This window comes from Myotis nattereri, assembly GCF_964212035.1.
Source record: "Myotis nattereri genome assembly, chromosome: 11".
NCBI classification, from domain to species: domain Eukaryota; kingdom Metazoa; phylum Chordata; class Mammalia; order Chiroptera; family Vespertilionidae; genus Myotis; species Myotis nattereri.
In genome coordinates, this window is record NC_138086.1 from 73,608,880 (window position 1) to 73,630,252 (window position 21,373).

Sequence of the window (21,373 nt, forward strand, 5' to 3'; positions counted from 1 at the left end):
GGAGACCCTCACCATAATGCCCAGTGGACACCTTGGTGTTCATTCCGTATCAGAGGTAGGGGGCTCTTGTGATGACTAACTTTTGGGAACTAAACCTTTTGAACAGGGTTTGTTCCGTTGACATTCCATTATGGGGAGGCCCCATAGTATCTAGTGTAGAAGCTGTGTGTGTGCTCTGGAGTTAGATTTCTCAAACTCATATCCTGCTTCTACTTAACTGTGACTAAGCAAATTACATAAGTTCTCTGCCTCATTTTCCTTACCTGTAGTAGGATGATAATACTAGTATTATCTGTAGTTAGGGGTGAGGATTAAATCAGATAATAAATGGGAAGCACTTACAACATTTAAAGCACCTGCTGACTGTGAGCACTCAAAATGTTAGCAGCAGTGGAGGTGGTGGCATCATTTAGCAGATGCTAAGAGCCACAAAATAAACTAACCTGGAAATAAACCAGGACAGATTGATACTGTGAAACGTCACGGTAAAAGTCCTACAAAATCAGATGCACCTGCTGATCTGTCACTCTAATCCAGGGGTCCTCAAACTTTTTAAACAGGGGCCAGTTCACTGTCCCTCAGACCGTTTGAGGGCCGGACTATAGTTTCAAAAAAAACTGTTAACAAATTCCTATGCACACTGCACATATCTTATTTTGAAGTAAAAAAACAAAACGGGAACAAATACAATATTTGTATTTGCATGTGGCCTGCGGGCCGTAGTTTGAGGACCCCTGTTCTAATCCCTTAATTTTCTGATTTTCTCTTAGTCTAAAGTATTTACATTTCTATAGTTTCAATGTCTCTTGATTTCAAAGGAGAGGGATCTATAAGATAGTAAGCTAGTAAACCTGTCTCACAAATTTCTCTTGTTTGTTGATTTTATAAGAAAACATCTTTCTCCACTGGATTAATAATAATCCATAAGAGTAGCTAGCATTTCCTGAATATTTACTGTGTGCTAGCACTTCATGTTTAATTCTCACAGCAGTGGTATAAGGAAGATATTATTGTAGTCCTACTTTACTAATGAGAAAACGGAGGCAAAAAGAAGGGCTGTATTCAGAGTCACATGACTAGGAAGGGCAGTGCTATCTTTAAAATTGGTGGCACTTTCAAAGCTGGAAACTCATCTCTAAATGCAAAATCTGTACTAAAGAGCTGACTTCCAGGTATTTCCAGCATGTGTGGGGCTTCAAAAACATTTAGTTGGATCTTTGATATGGTGTGATAAGAATGGCATTCTCTCCGTTTGTGTCCTCCAAAATCCCATGACCCCAGTTTAATCATGCGAAAAGCATCAGACAAATCATAATAGGTATTTTTCTACAAATTACCTACCCAGCACTCTTCAAAACTGTGAAGGTCATCAAAAACAAAGAAGGTCTGAGAGCTGTCCTAGCCAGGTGGAATCTGAGGAGATAGGGTGACAGAAGGTCATGTATCCTAGGTGGAATTCTGGAAAGCATTCAGGGGGAACTTGCATTTGATACTTTGATTTCGTACCTCATCTGCCATATTTTATACTGTCTTCCTTGGGGTATTTTTCCTTTTTCAGTTAAGTGAATGTGTAACTCAAATGGTTGATGGTAGAATAAGGAAGAAGTGCTGCACATTTCCTACTATGGAATAAATGAGCTGATTGTTATTATGCAGAAACAAATAAGTGCCAAAAGCAGGTGGTATTTTAATTATTTTAACAAGTACAGGTAACGTTAATGTTTCTTTCTCATTTTCTCTCATCCAGGGAGCAGATTTTAAGAGTAAAAGAAGATGAGAATGTTCCATTTCTGCTGGTTGGTAACAAATCAGATTTAGAAGATAAAAGGCAGGTTTCTGTAGAAGAGGCGAAAACCAGAGCTGATCAGTGGAATGTGAACTATGTGGAAACATCTGCTAAAACACGAGCTAATGTTGACAAGGTAAAGGTGGCTCGCTGTACTGCATGTTAAAAATAGGTTGATTTGATTTAACTCTGCTCCATTTTGTCCAGGCATTCTGAGACTTTCAAATCACAATTTAATATGTGTTGATTTTTTTTTGTGAGCCCTGAATGCTCAACATGTTAGGGATTTCTTACTTCACTTTGTCCCTTGGTTTCCAAGAGACATTACAACAGGAGACACCATAGCGAATGCACATTTTTGTTGTTGCACTGCTGGGATTCCTGGCTTGAATGCTTGCCCTTTTTTTCTCTCCCCTTTCTTTTCTTGATTGGTGGCTGGATGATTTAGAAGGAATTGTATCAGTCCGCAGAGCTGACACCTGTCTCCCCATTTAAGTTCTCAAAAGTAAAAGAGCCCTAGATTAGAGGATTTTTAAATCTCTGTATAACTCTACTCCCCATCCTCAACCTCTGTTTTGCCCTGAGTGGAAAGGGAAACTGCCTACCCTCTTTCCTTATAGTCCCACTTGGTTCAGATTGGTCTTTTCCTGGAGACCAGGTGAGGAACACGCTACCTTGTTTCTAGGAGCCTTCCCAGGTGCATTTCATCCTGCTGCCAGCGATTGTCTTCAGTATTTAGGAAAACTGCCTGTTGGGCTGAGGCAACACAGGTGCTTAGAGCCGGGGTGGGGGAGCCTTTTCAGCCCCCAACCATCTAGACCAGCCGTGGGCAAACTACGGCCCGCTGGCCGGATCCGGTCCGTTTGAAATGAATAAAACTATTGAAAAAAAAGACCGTACCCTTTTATGTAATGATGTTTACTTTGAATTTATATTAGTTCACACAAACACTCCATCCATGCTTTTGTTCCGGCCCTCCGGTCCAGTTTAAGAACCCATTGTGGCCCTCGAGTCAAAAAGTTTGCCCACCCCTGATCTAGGCCCCACCAAGTGCTTGATAAACACAGATTTCGCCCTAGCTGGTTTGGCTCAGTGGATAGAGCGTTAGCTTGGGGACTGAAGGGTCCCTGATTCGATTCTGGTCAAGGGCACAAGCCCAGGTTGCAGGCACATCCCCAGTAGGGGGCGTGCAGGGGGCAGCCGATCAATCATGCTCTCTCATCATTTATGTTTCTCTCTCCCCCTCTCCCTTTCTTTCTGAAATAAATAAAAATAGGTATTTTTTAAAGACACAGATTCCTGGTCTTACTCCCCAGGGATTTTGATTGCTTTGGTTCAGGGTGGAACCTGAGAGTTTGCATACTGGTTGTCTCCCAGGTGGTGCAGACTGGACTGCTGAAGCCCACTGCCCGAGGAACAGCGCCGCTCTAGGTGGCCTCATGTTCTAGGGAACTCTCCTTGTGCTTGTAGATTTACAGCCCTGATCCAGAATTCAGAAGGTTAAAAACATTAGCAATTTTTTTTTGTTCACTTACTGTAGGTCTTAAGACAGTGTCATTACTATATCAAGCTGATTAAAGTTTTTTTAGTCACATGGTCAGATTCCTGTAGATCCAAGATATCTGTACAAAATGAATGCTATAAAATTTCTACTCAGTATACAAGTTTTCTCTAAAGTTATGGCCAATGTTTTTTAAAGTATTAATGAAAATATGTTTTAAGGTTGTACGTTTGGGGTTTTGAAAGGCAGTATTGCACATTATCATAGCATTAGTGTATATATACTTTGTTTTCTCCTCACTGATGTTTTGAGCAGGTTGTAGAACATACTCTAAACCAGTGGTCGGCAAACTCATTAGTCAACAGAGCCAAATATCAACAGTACAACGATTGAAATTTCTTTTGAGAGCCAAATTTTTTAAACTTAAACTATATAGGTAGGTACATTGTTATTAACTTAATTAGGGTACTCCTAAGCTGGCCTTTGCTAAAAACATCCTCAATCTGATTGAGGTACGTTCGCTGAGGTCGACCCCCTTCCAACTCTCCCATCCTCAACTTGTGCATGAATCGTGCGCGTGCGCACACACCCCCCCCCCCCCCCCCCCCCCCGTGGCCCGACCGACCGACACCCTCCACTTCTTCTAACGCCACTTCTTCAAAATAGACTCGCCCAGGCCGAAAAACGACTTCTGTGCATGGGCCACGAAGTTTCAATCGCACTGTACGTGCATGCCCGCGTGTAGTATTTTGTGGAAGAGCCACACTCAAGGGGCCAAAGAGCCACCTGTGGCTCGCAAGCCGTGGTTTACCAACCACTTCTCTAAACCATAGGGTCTATCAAGTGGAAAACTATCATGTTTTGTCACAGAAAACAGATACTATCTCCCTACAAAATTCCTGTCCTCATCTGGTTTCCAAATGGACCATTGGGTAGATGCTTCAGAGAGACAGATTTAAATCCATCAGTGAATCCACCTTGTGAAAAAGCTTCGTGACCATCAGAGTTGTTAAGCTAGAGCAGGGGTCCTCAAACTTTTTAAACAGGGGACCAGTTCACTGTCCCCAGACCATTGGAGGGCCGGACTATAGTTTCAAAAAAACTGTGAACAAATTCCTATGCACACTGCACATATCTTATTTTGAAGTAAAAAAACAAAACGGGAACAAATACAATATTTGTATTTGTATTTGCATGTGGCCCGCGGGCCGTTAGTTTGAGGACCCCTGAGCTAGAGCCTAGCCTGTTCCAGGAGGCTATGCCTATCACAGAGGAATTACCCAGATTTAGAGGACCATCCGACATACCTGCTTGTGTACTGACTGGGTGCCAGGTTCATCTGATGACCTTCTTAATACCCTTGTAGCTAAAGGCTTTGGCTTTTTAATATTTTATTTGCTTTTTCATTGTATATTGTTTATACAATATGCTTATTGTGCAAAAAAAATTCATAATTTGGAGGGAGAAGTATGAGGAAAAAGTGAGTCACTCTTCACCCAGATTCTACTTCCCTCCCCTTCCTGTAGGTAACCGCTGCCAACATGTTTGTATCTTTCCAGGCGTTTGCTTGCATTTATAGGCCAGCATACAGAGTCTAAGGGAGAGTGTGTTTGCTTGTTTTTCCCCGTATAAGTAGGGTTTTTACAGTACGTAGTATATAAATGTATAGTGTGTTTATATATTATATGTATAGCATTTCTGTATATGATGATAGACAATTTCTGTGGTTTGTTTTTTAAATTGTACGATGGATAGGGCTTGTAGTTCTTTCCATGGCATTTTATATAGATGTACCACATTCTTTTTAGATCTGCAAAGTGTTCTATAATTAGGCTTTTTCATAATTCAGATGCAATCCATTGAGTTTTATCTTTGGAGCTGTCATCACTTTTATCTTAAAAATTGGAATGGAAAGACCGGGTTATATTATGTGAACATTTTTACCAAAAAATGTAATTCAGAAAATTTCCCAATTCTTACATTTTTCCAATATACGTAGAGAAGTAGACTTTAATTTTCCTCTCCCTATGCTCCTCAAACAGCCCTTAAATATTTTTTCTTATACTATGTCCAAGGGTTACTGCTGTGATTCTGACAAGTACCAAGCTCATACTGTCTGTTTGCTTTATTTACCTTCTTTTCTTCTTTCTAGGTATTTTTTGATTTAATGAGGGAAATTCGAGCCAGAAAGATGGAAGATAGCAAAGAAAAGAATGGAAAAAAGAAAAGGAAAAGTTTAGCCAAGAGAATCAGAGAAAGATGCTGCATTTTATAATCAAAGCCCAAACTCCTTTCTTACCTTGACCATACTAATAAATATAATTTATAAGCATTGCCATTGAAGGCTCAATTGACTGAAATTACTTTAACATTTTGGAAATCGTTATGTATCACTAAAAGCATGAATTGGAACTTCACTGAAAGTCAGATTCGCTTTAAAAAGAAATTAATGAGGCTTCACAAGAAGCAAAGTTCAACTTACTTCATAATTGCCTACATTATCACGATCCTGAATGTAATGTATGAGCTTGTGTTTTGAGGGCAGTCTTTACTAAACTGTTAAAGGGGTGCGCTGGGGGTGGAGAGTGGGAGGTAAAGCTATTTTATATCATTTTAAAATGTTGTGGTCTCCTACTGCCTTGAAAATGACAATTGTGAACGATAGTTAAACTGTACCACTTTTTTTAACCATTATTATGCAAAATATAGAAGAAAAGTTATTGGCATGATTGTTGCATATAGTTATGAGAGTAATTTATCTGTGAACCTGCATTAATTACCTGGTGATTGACCTAGAAGAGTGGTGTAAACTTGCACATGGACATTTTTAAATATGCCTTAACTTAGAAACTAAAAATACCCAGTTACATCATTCTGGGTGTGTCCTCTTTGGTGCCATGGGCCATTACCCCGTGTGTCCTGGAGAGAGAGACTGCACCTGGTAAGGAATACGAAGGTTCTTGAGAAGTAACTGCTAGGGAGTCTGTTCAGATTTAAAATGTGTGCCATACTCTGGTTCTTCAAAGTAAGCTTCCAGAGCTCCTGAATGCTTTTCATTAACAGTACGGGAGTTTAAGACGAAGGGCCAGCATATACCTGTAAGATAGTTTTAGACTATGAGGATTCAACACCAGTTACACTTTAGTGAACCCTCTTTTTCTTTAAGACGCTAGTCGCTGGAAATCTCTTTCCACAAGTGGTAAGCATGTTAAGGTTTTTTTCTCCTTGGAGCAATCACAGGAAAAACATCAGTAGCATTAATGCATTTTGCACTAGAACTTTGGGGAAATATTCATGCTTGCCACCTGTTAAATTTTTTTTCCATCTTCATCACAGGATATGTTTTTATTGATTTTTAGAGGAAGGGGGTGGGAGGGAGAACCATCGGTGTGAGAGAAAAACATCCATCAGCTGCCTCCCATGTGATTGCCCTGACTGGGAATCGAACCTGTAACCTTTTGGTGTACAAGATGACACTCTGACCAACTGAGCCACCCAGGAGGGCACCACCTGTTAATTTTTAAACATGTACTCATGAGATTACATTTTGGCTATATGGGCGTTATTAGGTGTATTGTCTCCTGTTTGTGTTCATAATGAACACTGTAGCTATATTTTCCTTAAAGTTAACATCAAGCAATCAAACCTGAGTACAGTGCAGAAAACAAGCATGCACAGGTAAAACCTTAGGCCTGTGTCACCATTGTGTGGGGTGCCCACTGGAAGAATTCTAGCATGCTATTGAGGAACATAATTTCAGTGGGAAATCTACCACTGTCAGATTTTTCTTTTATTTTTTGGAACGGAGCTAAGACAATTGATTCGCAGAGTTTTTCTTTCTTTTTGCTCAGTCCTAATTTCAATAGTTGAGGCATTCCAGGTAACAGACGTGTAAGTAAAGTTAACAAAAATAGGCTTTTTAGAAACTCAGCTCTTTAGATATTGCACCTGGCTTGTTATGTTAAATACTTGTCCTGAAAGGGTTTGAGATGTACATCTTTTATTTGGTATTTTCATAGGCTATGCCATGTCAGAATTAAAGTACCAATGTCACACCGGCCCTGTGGGCCCTGCGCTCTCCATGTGTACTCATTGTGGTCTTATGTAACCGGGGGCCTAACCACTAACATTGTGACTTTGCTTTGAGACCTTTCCTCTCCTGGGTACTGAGGTGCTATGAAGCCAACTGACAGACACATCACATGTCTTAGGCTGATGCCACTACCCAGTTGCTTTATTTGCAATTTGAGCCATTTAAAGACCAATAAACTTCCTTTTTTAAAAATGTTTGTGGTGCTACTTGATGTTTACAATATGACATGTAAAATTCAGATTTATTAACCCTGGGTATCTTTACCAGAGATTTAGAAAACAGCTAGATCTTTTGAGCTATCTGTTTTTGAGACTTCTTTTGTGTAACACCAGATTTCCTAAATAACAGTGTTATCATTGCTCAGGTTTAGTCGAGGCTCAGAAATAGAAGAATCCCACGCGCACAATTACATAGAAGGTACTCAGGCTGCCGTGAAATTCACAAAATTGTGCATTAGTTTTAGAATACATTAAACTCTAGAATTAATAGAGTGACAGCTTCATATTCATGTGCAAAACAGAAGCCTCCCCTCCCCCTGAGACTATTTAATTTCCAAATTGTTGCTGGAGTAACCACCCTGTTACCATTTCACCAAGTTTCAGCCCATTCTCTCACATTCGGGGTCTGGTGAGAAATAGTGGCCTGTTAACTATCAAACAGCCCGTGGGTTAGAAACGATTGGTCCAATATTGAGCACAGTCTTTCAAAATTCAGTTCATTTAATTATTAGAAATCTCCTTTAGCAGATACTTTGGCAGCCAGAAGTGGCAGGTCAATAGAGGTCTTCATACCTTTAGTTTTCAGTACATTTTTATGGACCACCTCCTGTGGGCACTACTGGGAATCCAACAGGCCAGTTGAAGGACATGAGTTACGAGCCATATGCATTAGGAGAGAAAATGAAGGTAAGTGATTAAGTTTAGTTCTTACTCTAGTCTAGACCTACTTCTTATGATTTTCAACCCTAACAATAATGGCAGCAAGCTCACAGTGCATCTAATACCACGATACTATATATACATTTACATTTCATAATCCTATGAAGTAGGTGCTATCGTTAACCCCTGTTTTGCAGATGGAGAGCAGTTGAATAACTTTCCCAGGGCTACAAAGCTAGTAGTAGTGATTATTAACTGAAATTGGAAGCAAAGTAGTCTGGCCCCCAAGTCTATGCTCTTTATCACTGCAGAGTGGAGACTAGAATTAATAATGGAGTAGCCTATACTAAGGTGGGAAATGCCTGGTTTCCCCAGGGCTGTGGCCACTTGTGCAGTGATTGTCTTCGGAGAGCTTGCAGAGGCTGCTTTGCATGGAAGAGGCGTTTTGTCACGACGGCCTGGCTGTTAATAGATGAGATGCTGGGCGGGAGCGCCAGACGCAGAGCTCAGATGTAGAGCTGGGCCTTGCCGTGCTTTTTCCATGACCTCAGTGAAGAGGCAGCATTCCTCTGGCAGGTCAGCAGCTTTCATCCCATACGTGTTTAACTGCAGAATCATTTCCTATTCCTAGCCTTTGCTCCAGCAGCCCTGCATGCAGCTGTGGTGGGCTGCAGATGCATGGCCAGCGGGTGGGGAGGAAGGTTCGGTCATCTGCATTCTCGATCTTTAAGAAACTCTGTTTCTGGGGATAGAGGGCGGGCAGGGCACTGAACATCTGTTTAAGGGGCTGAAAGACCTGTCATTCACTTTCATGGTTAATGTAATAGAAGGACAAGGTGGCTTTTATCAAAAGCTCCAAGGAACATAAACAGCTGAAGTGCTTGGTGCTTCACCTAGGACCTAGCAGTTCTAAAATGCTCCTAAAGGCAGAGTGTGTGGGAGGACCAAAAAAAAAAAAAAAAAAAAAAGGTCGGCAAGGCTTGTTTAATTGGAAGGTAAAGGAGCAGGTATGAGAGCTGACGCCTGGGCTCCTGCGGAAAGGAGCACCTCCATGGGCGGGAACGACTTTCAGGCTGCAGCCCCGACAGTTACATCACCTGCCAGCTCTGACTGTGGACTCGTCTTTATCACGACACCAGAGCCTCCCGTACAACACTCTTCATAGCAATGACATTTACTGCCGCAAGTACTTAATATCTGCGGGTGCCTCTGGACTGTGACTTCAATGCGTTAGCTACAGCCTGCTTTTCCCCGTCATGGCCCCTTGGTAGCACAGGCCAGGCACACATGCTAATGCTCAGCAAGTATTTGTTGGAGTGAATAGGATTGGTAGAGATTTGTAAAAAAAATAATAATAAAAGTAAAGAAATTTTAAAAAGGCACAAAGAAGCCTTCAAACCAGAAAAAAGAGGAGAACCAAGATGGCGGCATAGGTTAACGCCGGAGTTTGCTGCTTTGAACAACTACTTCAAAAGTGAAACTAAAAGACGGAACGGACATCACCCAGAAACACTGGAACGCTGGCTGAGTGGAGGTCCTACAACTAGGAGGAAAGAGAAACGCATACGGACACTCAGAGGAGGCGCAGTGCTGAAGTCAAATTCTGAGGTGCGGAGTGCGCGGAGCGGGCTGGCGGCGGAGGGCGCGGTTGGCGTTTTCAATCGGGAGGGAGTCGCAGACTCTGAGCTCCAGATCCGGGCGAGTCTTTAGGGACCCAGACTCAAACGGGAGAAGCGGGACTGCCTGGCTTCGGTCAGAGCGAGTGCAGCTTTCTCTCCGAGCTTTGCAGCGGGTGCTGGGACTCAGAGAGGCAGAGCCCCTGGGGACAGGACTGAGAGCCGCCATCACTGCTCTCTCCGGCCCACCCTATTGATCCTGTGCGACCCGCCTCGCCCAAGCCCTGCACAGAGGCATTTGCCGGATAGCCTCAGGCAAAGGCTAGATTAGCACCTCCCTAGAGGACAGAAGTTCTCTCACTGCTGACACAGCTGATTCTCATAGCCACTTGGCCTGGAGGTCAAACCCTCCCTGGAATTAGCTACAAGATTTAACTATAAGACTGCGCACAAAGACCACTAGGGGGTGCACCAAGGAAGCATAACAAAATGCGGAGACAAAGAAACAGGACAAAATTGTCAATGGAAGATCTAGAGTTCAGAACCACACTTTTAAGGTCTCTCAAGAACTGTTTAGAAGCCGCTGATAAACTTAATGAGATCTACAAGAAAACTAATGAGACCCTCGATGTTATATTGGGGAATCAACTAGAAATTAAGCATACACTGACTGAAATAAAGAATATTATACAGACTCCCGACAGCAGAACAGAGGAGCGCAAGAATCAAGTCAATGATTTGAAATGCGAGGAAGCAAAAAACACCCAACCGGAAAAGCAAAATGAAAAAAGAATCCAAAAATGCGAGGATAGTGTAAGGAGCCTCTGGGACAGCTTCAGGCGTACCAACATCAGAATTATAGGGGTGCCAGAAGATGAGAGAGAGCAAGATATTAAAAACCTATTTGAAGAAATAATGACAGAAAACTTCCCTCACCTGGTGAAAGAAATGGACTTGCAGGTCCAAGAAGCACGGAGAACCCCAAACAAAAGGAATCCAAAGAGGACCACACCAAGACACATCATCATTAAAATGCCAAGAGCAAAAGATAAAGAGAGAATCTTAAAAACAGCAAGAGAAAGAAACTCAGTTACCTACAAGGGAATACCCATACGACTGTCAGCTGATTTCTCAACAGAAACTTTGCAGGCCAGAAGGGAGTGGCAAGAAATATTCAAAGTGATGAATACCAAGAACCTACAACCAAGATTACTTTATCCAGCAAAGCTATCATTCAGAATTGAAGGTCAGATAAAGAGCTTCACAGATAAGGAAAAGCTAAAGGAGTTCATCACCACCAAATCAGGATTATATGAAATGCTGAAAGGTATCCTTTAAGAAGAGGAAGAGGAAGAAAAAGGTAAAGATACAAATTATGAACAACAAATATGCATCTATCAACAAGTGAATCTAAGAATCAAGTGAATAAATAATCCGATGAACAGAATGAACTGGTGATTATAATAGAATGAGGGACATAGAAAGGGAATGGACTGACTATTCTTGGGGGGGAAAGGGGTGTCGGAGATGCGGGAAGAGACTGGACAAAAATCGTGCACCTATGGATGAGGACAGTGGGTGGGGAGTGATTGCGGATGGTGGGGCGGGAACTGGGAGGAGGGGAGTTATGGGGGGAAAAAAGAGGAACAAATGTAATAATCTGAACAATAAAGATTTAATTAAAAAAAAATAAAATAAATTAACCATTGCTTGCAAAAAAAAAAAAAAAAAAAAAACAGAAAAAAGAGAGACAGATTCTGTGACCAGTGTAAAGCAACATAGGAAGTGCTATCAAGGTGTGAAAAAGTCCTGTCAGATTTAAAAAGTGGGGAGTCTGAGTTACATCCATGGAGCAATGTTATCTATATAGCTTGTTACTATAGACAATTCAGTTATTCATAAGAGTGAAGAGAATAATGGTATAATAGACCCCCGTGGACCTTTCATCCAGTTTCAATAAGTATTAATATTTTCCCAAATGTTTTCATCTTTTTTCCCCAACTCCACTTTTTTCTAGAGTATTTTCAAGTAACTCCAAGGAATTATATCACTTTACCCATAAATACTTCAGTATGCACCTTCAATAGGTCAAGATGATTTTTGTTCATAAACATTACATCTAACAAAATATTTTTAATATTCTCTAATACCCAATCTATATTCAAGTTACTGATGTTTTCGCAAAAAAAAAAATTATAATTTGAATCGGGATCCAAATGTGTCTCCATGTATTTTATTACATGTTTAAGATTTTTTTAATAGGTTTTTGTGTTAGAATTTTAGATTTACAGAAAAGTTGCAAAGAATTCCTATATATCTTTCCTATATACTACTAACGTTAACACAATCAGGGTCACAACTAATAAATTAACATTTGTACAAAAGACAATTAGTTAAACCACAGACTTTATTAACTTTCACCAGTTTTTCCAGAAACTTTTTCTGTTTCACAGTCCAATCCAGAGTCTGCATTGAATTTAGTCTTCATATCTCCCTAGATTCCTCCTGTCAATGACTGTTCCTAATAGAGATGAACTGAAAGTATGTGGCTGGGACACAGAAGACAATAAGTGTGAAAGGTCTGCCCACCTTACCCTCACCTGCTACTTGTCTAAATCCCACTCCTGCTCAAGGCCCACCTCAAACATTCCTCCTCTTTGCAGTTGTAGGCAATTGAAAGACAAAATAGTGGATCTTATATTCAAAATTATGTGGCTGTTGGCCATTGTGTGGGAAAACACACATCTTGGTGGGCGCTTTGGCAGGATCTACTAAAATATAAAAAGCCCATACCTTAATACACAAAGTTTACTTTTTCTGTCTCTCTAAAGCAGGGACGTGGGACTTTATTTCTGCCAAGGGCCATTTGGATACTTCCAACATCATTCGTGAGCCATACAAAATTATCAGCTTAAAAATCAGCCTGCTGTGTTTGCTCAGACATTTAATTAACTCACCGCTAATGCCTTGGTAGGGCCCGACTAGGATTTCTCGGGCCTTCTGCGGCCGGTTCCCCACCCCTGCTCTAAAGAAACGATTGCAGAGTCACGTACCAGGTGTGGTTCATTGTAGCCGTTTCCCAGAGGAACACTAGCAACTACCTAGATGCCTAGGAACAGAGGAATGACTCAACAGAATGTGTCATAGTCATACAGTGACTTACTGACTGTACAGTAGTTTAAAGAAACAGACTGACGATGTTTATCAGCACAGGAAAGCACTTTTCAGCCAGTGTGCGGCAAGGATTTTTAGAACATGCAAGAACTGACTAGTCAGGGCGCTGACCTCTTTTCCTTTAGATTATCAAATTTAAAAATGAAAACAGTCAACAATGGTCATCTGGTGAATGAATCAAAATTATACCTTTTTTTGTCAGATTGGCAAAAAATATATTTTTTGGTGTGCTACAGAATTTTAGTAATTAGTTTATGTGTGCCATGAGACGAAATAGGTTGAAAACCACTGGCATGGAGAAATCCCTAAAATATTCTTGAGTCAGAAATGCATTTTGCACTGTGATACAAATAATACAACTATTTTGTAAAACATATTTCTAAAACAACACTATAGGCATTTTATGAATATGTATATTTTGAGAAAAGTATTTTTAAATATCTAGATAGCTATACCTCAAATACATAATAACCGTTACCTCTGGGAGGATGGTGGAATAGGAAAGAATTTGCGGGTTTAAACCTTATCTTATATTACTATTTTGGAATTAAGAATGCATTCATGTTCTTCTTACATATTTGAAATTAATTTTTCAAAGTATATGATTATGCATAGCCAGCAAAGACCCTATATCTAGAATATATTTTTTAATTCAAAACAGTAAAAAAAATTAGAAAACGGAAAAAAGACAAACAGATATTTCACTAAATGGCAAATAAACATATGAAAAGATGTTCATCATCATGCCACTTGGGAAATTCAGATTAAAGCCATAAGATACTACTATGCACTTATTATAACAGATAAATTAGAAGTAACACCAAATGTTGACAAGGATGCAGAGAAACTAGATTTCTCCTACATTGCTGGAGGGGGAATATAAAATGGTACAGCCCATTTGGGCAATTTATTAACAAATCTGGAAAGCATTTTGTCAATTTGTTAACAAAACTAAACATGCATTATGCAGTAATTGCACTCTTAGACATTTATCCTAGAGAAATAAAAACTTATGTTCACACAAAACCTGCATACAAATGTTCAAAGCAGTTTTATCCATAATAACAAAATACTAGAAAGAACCCAAATGTCCCTCATTGATGAATAGTTAAACAAACTCTAGGACATCCATAAAGTAGAATGGATATCAACAATAAAAAGGAATAAACTATGTTCATTTACAGCATTATTTACAATAGCCAAGATTTGGAAACAACCTAAGTGTCCTTTGACGGATAATTGGATAAAGATGGGGAGGAGACACACACACACACACACACACACACACAGGAATAATACTACTTAGCTATAAAAAAAAAAAAAAAAGATGGAATATTGCCATTTATAACAACATGAATGAATCTTGAGAGTATGATGCCAAGTGAAACAAGTCAGATGGAAAAGGACAAGAAACATATGATTTCATTCATGGGATATAAACTCAAAAGCAACAAACAAGAAAAACAAACAAATTCATAGACAGAGACAACAGAATGGAAGTTAACAAAGGGGAAGGGGGTGGAAGAAGAAGAGAATAAGGGTGTCAAGTGGGTGGTGACAGAAAGACTAGAATTTGGGTGGTGAGCACACAATAGAGTATATAGATGTCATATTATAACATAAACCTGAAATTTACATAATGTCATTAACCAATATTATACCAATACATTTAATTTTTTAAAAAGAACAACCTAGATCAGCGGTTCTCAACCTGTGGGTCGCGACCCCTTTGGCAGTCGAACGACCCTTTCACAGAGGTCGCCTAAGACCATCCTGCATGTCAGATATTTACATTACGATTTATAACAGTAGCAACATTACAGTTATGAAGTAGCAACGAAAATAATTTTATGGTTGGGTCACAACATGAGGAACTGTATTTAAAGGGCCAGAAGGTTGAGAACCACTTACCTAGATCAATCTGGTATTCATTTTCTATTACTACTGTAATAAATTGCCACAGACTTAATAGCAACACAAAGTTATCATCTTATAATTCTGGTGTAAAGAATCTGAGATGAGGTTTGAAGTCCAAAATGGAACTCATTAGGTTAAAATTAAGGTGTCAGTGTTCATTCTGGAAACCTATGGGAGAATTCATTTCCTTGCCCTTTCCATCTTATGAGGCTGCCTGCATTCTTCGACTTACAGTCACCTTCCATCTTCAAAGCCAGCAACACTGGGCCAACACCTTCTCACAATGCTGTCTCTCTGGTTTTCTCTGCCCATGATTCCCTCCGCTTGTAAGGCCCTTGTAGTCACACTGGACCCCCCAGGATAATCCAGGATAATTTCATTATTTTAAGGCCAGCTAATTAGTACCCGCATTCCCTTTGCTATAGAACCTAATGTATTTCAGTGGTTCCGGATTAGGACATAAACATCTTTGGGAAACCATTATTCTGTCTACGACAAACCCAAGTCAGTCTATAAGGGTTACCTCTTCACATACTGAGGGGAGCGGGTGGGGTGGATACCTCGCAGGAGCTTGGAGAGACAGCACGAAGGCCTCAGACCCTAGCACTTGGAAGAGACAGTTTTTGGGGAAATGGTCAGGGTGTTATCAAGAAAAGGTATCCTCTTAGTGAACTAAGCCAGCAGAGAAAGACAAATACTGCATGGTATCACTCATATGTAGAGTCTTTAAAAACAACAAAAACCACGTCAAACTCATAGAAACACAGAGTAGGGACTTGGCTGCCAGAGGCTGGACGTGGGGGAAATAGGGAAAGGTTGGTGAAAGGGAACACACTTCTACTACAAGGTGAATAAGAGGCTCTAATGTAAAACATGGTGACCATTGCCGAAAACCCTGCACTGTTTAACTGAAATTTATAGAGAGTGAAAAGACAAACGTGTGGGGTGATGAATGTGTTCATTAGCTAGCTGGGGGCATCTCTTCACAACGTATATGCATGTCAAACCACCATGATGTACATGTTAAATAAGCTACAATTTGATGTGTCAGTTATACCGCAATAAAGCTGAAATTTAGGGCCACGTCTGGCATGATCTGTTCGTTGTGTTCAGCACAGATGATTTCTCTCAGAACAGAGGCTGCAGGATAGAGTCTAGAATTCAGGTTCCAATGCATCCGGGAACACAGTCTCCCTGAGGGCTGGGACCTCGCTGTCTTATCCATTACGGTATCTTCAGCACTTGGCCCAGGGCCTGGCTCATAGTTGGCCCTTAATACAAAGAAAGGAAGGAAGGGAGGACTGACCTCTTTTCAGGGACCCTCCCCCAAGCTGGGCTGAGCCAGGGTCTGTTTCCATCCGAGGAAAACACCAAGGCCTGCTGGGCCCAAAGAGTACTTGATACAGACACTCCCCTCCCCAGCGCCCTGTCCTCCAGAAATACCAGCGGATAGACGCCTGCCATGTAGGAATGTCCAGCCGCCTCTGGCTACAGACCCACATTTCTCACTGTCTGCTGGCCATCTCCGCAGGACCCGGGGAGACTGCCTGGCAGTCAGCCTCCCTATAAATGCCACTCTGGCCAATCCCCCTCCCCTAGGCACACCTCCATTGGTTGAATAGACTTCTTGGTTTTCCAGGGTGGCATGTCCCTCCCCAGTCGGGAAAAGCCCTCCCCAGCCTTTCCTCCCATTGCCGCCTGAAGCCCACGCAACCTTCCCAGGCAGAATCCAAAGTCAGCGGCCAGGTTCCTTAGCGAGGCCTTCTCTGACCCTGCCCCACTCGTGGCCACCACTCCTAGTGGACACGGCTGTGCCCACTTTGAAACCGAATTCAGGAGGGGGTGCCTCGGCCAGGCACTTAAATATGGCCATCCCTCTGGGCACTTGGCCTAAGCTCTCTTCTCACCTCAAGTGCCATCTCTGCGGGTAGTTTCCAAGCCTCTGTTGCCAGCTCAGATCTCTCCTGACCTGGGAACTGTACTGTGTAATGTCCTCATTCTTTCACTCAAGAAAACGGGTCTCTCCATTCTCTGAGGGGGTCTCAGGAAGAATGAACCAGTGAAAGACAAGTCCCCACTTCTCACCTATCAGCCTGGCGGGTGGCAGACCAGCCTGCCTACCTCCTCCAGCAGGAATGGGAATGTTCCGTGTGACACCCGAGCCCCTTAAAATTAATTGTCGCCCTAATCGGTTTGGCTCAATGGATAGAGCGTCAGCCTGTGGACTCAAGGGTCCCAGGTTCGATTCCGGTCAAGGGCATGTACCTGGGTTGCAGACACCTACCCGGTAGGGAGTGTGCAGGAGGCAGCTGATCGATGTTTCTCTCTCATCGATGTTTCTAACTCTCTCTCCCTCTCCCTTCCTCTCTGTAAGAAATCAATAAAACATGTTAAAGAAATTAATTGTCCAGTTAAAGCTTTGAGACCCACAAGACTGTATGTTCCCCACTCAGGGAAGAACTGGAAGTGGACCCCAGAGCAGGAAGGCCTGGGTCCAGGAGGACTCCGTGGGGTGGTTTAGAGAAACCATTTGATATTCTCTTTTCTCCTTTCTCACTGTTGGAGTTAATTTAGGCCTTCGGGACCCCGGGGCTCACAATTCATTTTATGAAAGGCTTACGTCTCCACACTCATCTCTCATGGCTCCCTTTGTCCTCCAAATGTACCTCGGAGACTTGGCACATGCTGTTTCCTCGGTCTCGTAGTCTGCTCCTGGTGACAGCCCTGCCACCTACACTCTCACCAGGCCATCTGCTACCCACCCCTCTGATCTCAGCTTAGATGTCACATCCTCTAGGAAGCCTTCCTGAACCTCAGAAATTGGTTACGTATTCTTTACAGATGCATATTAACGGGTGTAGGAATGAAAGTGACACAATGTCGCCGAAACCAGTTTGGCTCAGTGGATAGAGCGTTGGCCTGCGGACTGAAAGGTCCCAGGTTCGATTCCGGTCAAGGGCATGTGCCTGGGTTGCAGGCACATCCCCAGTAGATGTGCAGGAGGCGGCTGATCGATGTTTCTCTCTCATCGATGTTTCTAACTCTCTATCTCTCTCCCTTCCTCTCTGTAAAGAATCAATAAAATATATATATAAAAAAAAGAAAGTGACACAATGTCTAGGATTTGTTTTAAAAATAAAGAAAGAAGAGAATTATCAAGAGTGACCAAATTTTGATACTTATTAAAATTAGATTGTTATAAGAGAATTTATTACACTATTCTCTCTACCTTTGCATATATTTGAAATTTTGCCAATTTAAAAAAGAAAAGAGGAAAATCATATATATATATATATATATATATATATATATATATATATATATATGCTCTGAGTGGCCAGATTATTATAACCACCTGATGTTTATAGGCAAATTAGCTATAATTTCGCACTGAAGTTGCTAGAGGGCTAGACCATTATAAATAGGGAAGCAGGTTGTTTACCACGAAAGTAGAAGTGATTTTTTTTCTGAAGATATGGGTAAACAACTCGATTTAACAGCCTTTGAACGTGGGATACACACACACACACACACACACACACAATCTTGGGGAGGAGTGACAAAGCCAGACCCAGACACTTCCACTTTTGCTTCTGGCCAATGTCCTGTCCTTTGTCTAATATAAATGATTAGCTAAGATTAGAACCATTTGTCCCCTTGAAACCAGCTAGACACAGAGATGGTAAACATTTCCTGTTTAGCTGACTGAGACTTTTCCTGATTGCAAAACAATCCCGACAGTAAATCCCCACACCTGCAGCTTGTCTGCTTCTCCCTGTAAATGTCTGAGGCAAAACCGCACTGCCTAGGCCCTAGACCAGCCGTGGGCAAACTACGGCCCGCTGGCCGGATCCGGTCCGTTTGAAATGAATAAAACTAAAAAAAAAAAAAAGACCGTACCCTTTTATGTAATGATGTTTACTTTGAATTTATATTAGTTCACACAAACACTCCATCCATGCTTTTGTTCCGGCCCTCCGGTCCAGTTTAAGAACCCATTGTGGCCCTCGAGTCAAAAAGTTTGCCCACCCCTGCCCTAGACTCTCCGACCCTCAGATCTCCCTAATGCAATACATGGAAGAAAATCCTTTTACTTACCTGTCTGGATTTTGTCTTTGATAGGAGTCCCTTCTAGTTTCCATAGAAATCCTCTCCATCAGAGATATCCTGATGAACTGTAATTGCCTGTCTGTCTGTCTGTCTTCCCCGTATCAAGCACAATACCTGGCATAAAGTAGATGCTCAATAACCATTTATTAAAATTTTAAAAATAGTCAATCTGTGACTCTTTTTTTCTGGTAATAATGATCTAGCAGACAGTCCTCCTCGTTTGAAGGAATAATGCATACCATATGTTTATTACAAAATGCTTATCTTTCCGTTCACTGTAACAAGAAAATGGAACTGATCCCATGTAGAAGTTTTATGCTTTTAACAAACAAATTGGAAAGAAGGGAGAGTAGATCATAGCACTGTGTTAGGTTTGTTTGAAGATTGTTTCCATGGAAGTCTGGCTTCCCCTTTTCCAGTGACAGACAGCTAACAGTGCTTCTCAACCTTAGCTCACCTGAGAGTCCTAAAAAAAAAAAAATGCTACCTGGGCCCCTCCCCTAAAGATTCGGATGCAATCGGTCCAGGGGGTGTCCTGGCTACAGATCCTTAAAATGTCCCCAGTGGTCCCACTCTGCAGCCAAAGTGAGAATCACTGTTATGTCTGAGGCAGAGCACCCTCCGTGCCCCCTCCTGGCAGCATCAAGGGGACAATGGAGTGAGTCTCCACTTGGTGGCACCTCCCTGGGCTTGGCGATCTGACTGGCAGTGCTGCCAGCAATCTCAGCGATGGCACCTCTAGCCAACTGCAGACAACCCAGCGTTGCCAATCTGGACTGGTGGCAGGAAGCCATCTCTGGGGTGGATCGAGGTCTGGCAGCTCTGATCTCATTACCAAGAGGCCTGGACAGGGGAAACGGGCCAGTAGCCAGACCGAGAAAGCTGCTGGAAGAGCTGGATGAGGGCAAGGCTGGTGCTGGCCAGGGCTGCCGGGATGACAACCTCGGTGTCCTCATCCGTAAATTGGAGCTAGAAATAGTCTCTGTTCATAAGTCATTATGGGGAATAAATGAGTTGACTGGTATGGACAGGAAGTATTGCTAAGTGGCGTGTAGGCCTTAGCTATTGTTGTAATTGTTTGGAGCGGTGAGGAAGCAGGCAGCTGTTCCAGTGGATAAAGCAGGAAGGCTTTTCACGCGCATCTCTTCCCTCCCCGTGTGGCCTCTTCATATGCAGGTGCTCCCCCTTGACTTTGTCGTTAGCTCCTATCCCAATGAAAACACTTGCGGTGGTGACCTGCCGCAGTGTAAACGCACTGCTGCGTTGTACGCCCCGTCATTTTCATGTACTAGCATGACTTGCGTTCTGGCAGACTTCATGGCATTTTCCTCCTGTAGAACATCAACACGACGCCGGGGTTTGTCCTAGGACTTGCCATGTTGGGGGAGTGATCGGGAGGGACCTCCCGCCCATGTCTACCAACCAACTACCGGGCCTTTACCTGCGGCCTGACCTCCTGGGCTAGCTGATTGGGAACAAAGGACCCTTAGGACCTGACACGGGGAAGCCAGGGACAGGCGGGTGCGACATCCCGTCTCTGTGAGTCACGGGTGAACCGTCCTGAGGGGCCCCCCGCTGTTCCCCATACCTGCGCAGGTCCGGGTCTGTGGTAGCACCAGAGCTCCTCCTAAGCCCTAAGCCCTGGGGGTGTGGACCTTTCAGCTGTCCAACTTGAGCACAAGCACAGCAATTCCACCTGAAGACACACAGGCTCAAACAAGAGAATTCAGCCCCCCCCCCCCCCCCCCCGCCAGGGGTCCCATTATTGTTGTCCCCTGAAGACAAAAAGGCCCAGGAATTGTCCACAATTTTAACCAACTGACACAAGAGGGGGGTGGCCGGGGGGGGGGGGCAGAAATACTGTGTCAGAACAAGAGAGACTGTAGACTATTGTCTAATCCTCTGGAAAACCAGGCATCTTTTGAAACGATTTGTATTTGAAATTCAAATTCTAAATTTAAGTACCTTGAACCTATCAAAAGCAGCTCAGTGACATTCATTGGAGCCCTTTGTATGTCAGTCAATGATCAATGCTTTCTATATGTTTAATCATTTAAAATCCTTTTAACAAAACGAATGCAAAGATAGCCCAGAAATTCTGAAAAGGAAAATAATGGAAGGGGGACTCCCCGGCCCCCCCACCCCCCAACACTAAAAGACACGGACAAGAGTTCTCCTAGTGGCATTACTGACAATAGCCAAGAATGCGATAATATCCGCATTCCCATCAACAGGAGAATGGATAAGTGCATTGTTGTGTATTCATAGAATGCTGCGGCGTAAGGAATGAACTCCTGC

General features: G+C 42.4%; 1 protein-coding gene across 1 annotated transcript in view; it reads left to right on the forward strand.

Annotated features, from left to right (window-relative positions):
- Positions 1 to 7,567, forward strand: part of RALA (RAS like proto-oncogene A) — a 41,566-nt gene extending 33,999 nt beyond the window's left edge. The window contains exons 4-5 of the mRNA XM_081101830.1: positions 1,748 to 1,922; positions 5,440 to 7,567. Coding sequence (XP_080957956.1) covers positions 1,748 to 1,922; positions 5,440 to 5,562 — 298 coding nt within the window. The 3' untranslated portion in view covers positions 5,563 to 7,567. The remainder of the gene's footprint in view (positions 1 to 1,747; positions 1,923 to 5,439) is intronic.
- Positions 7,568 to 21,373: the final 13,806 nt, after the last annotated feature.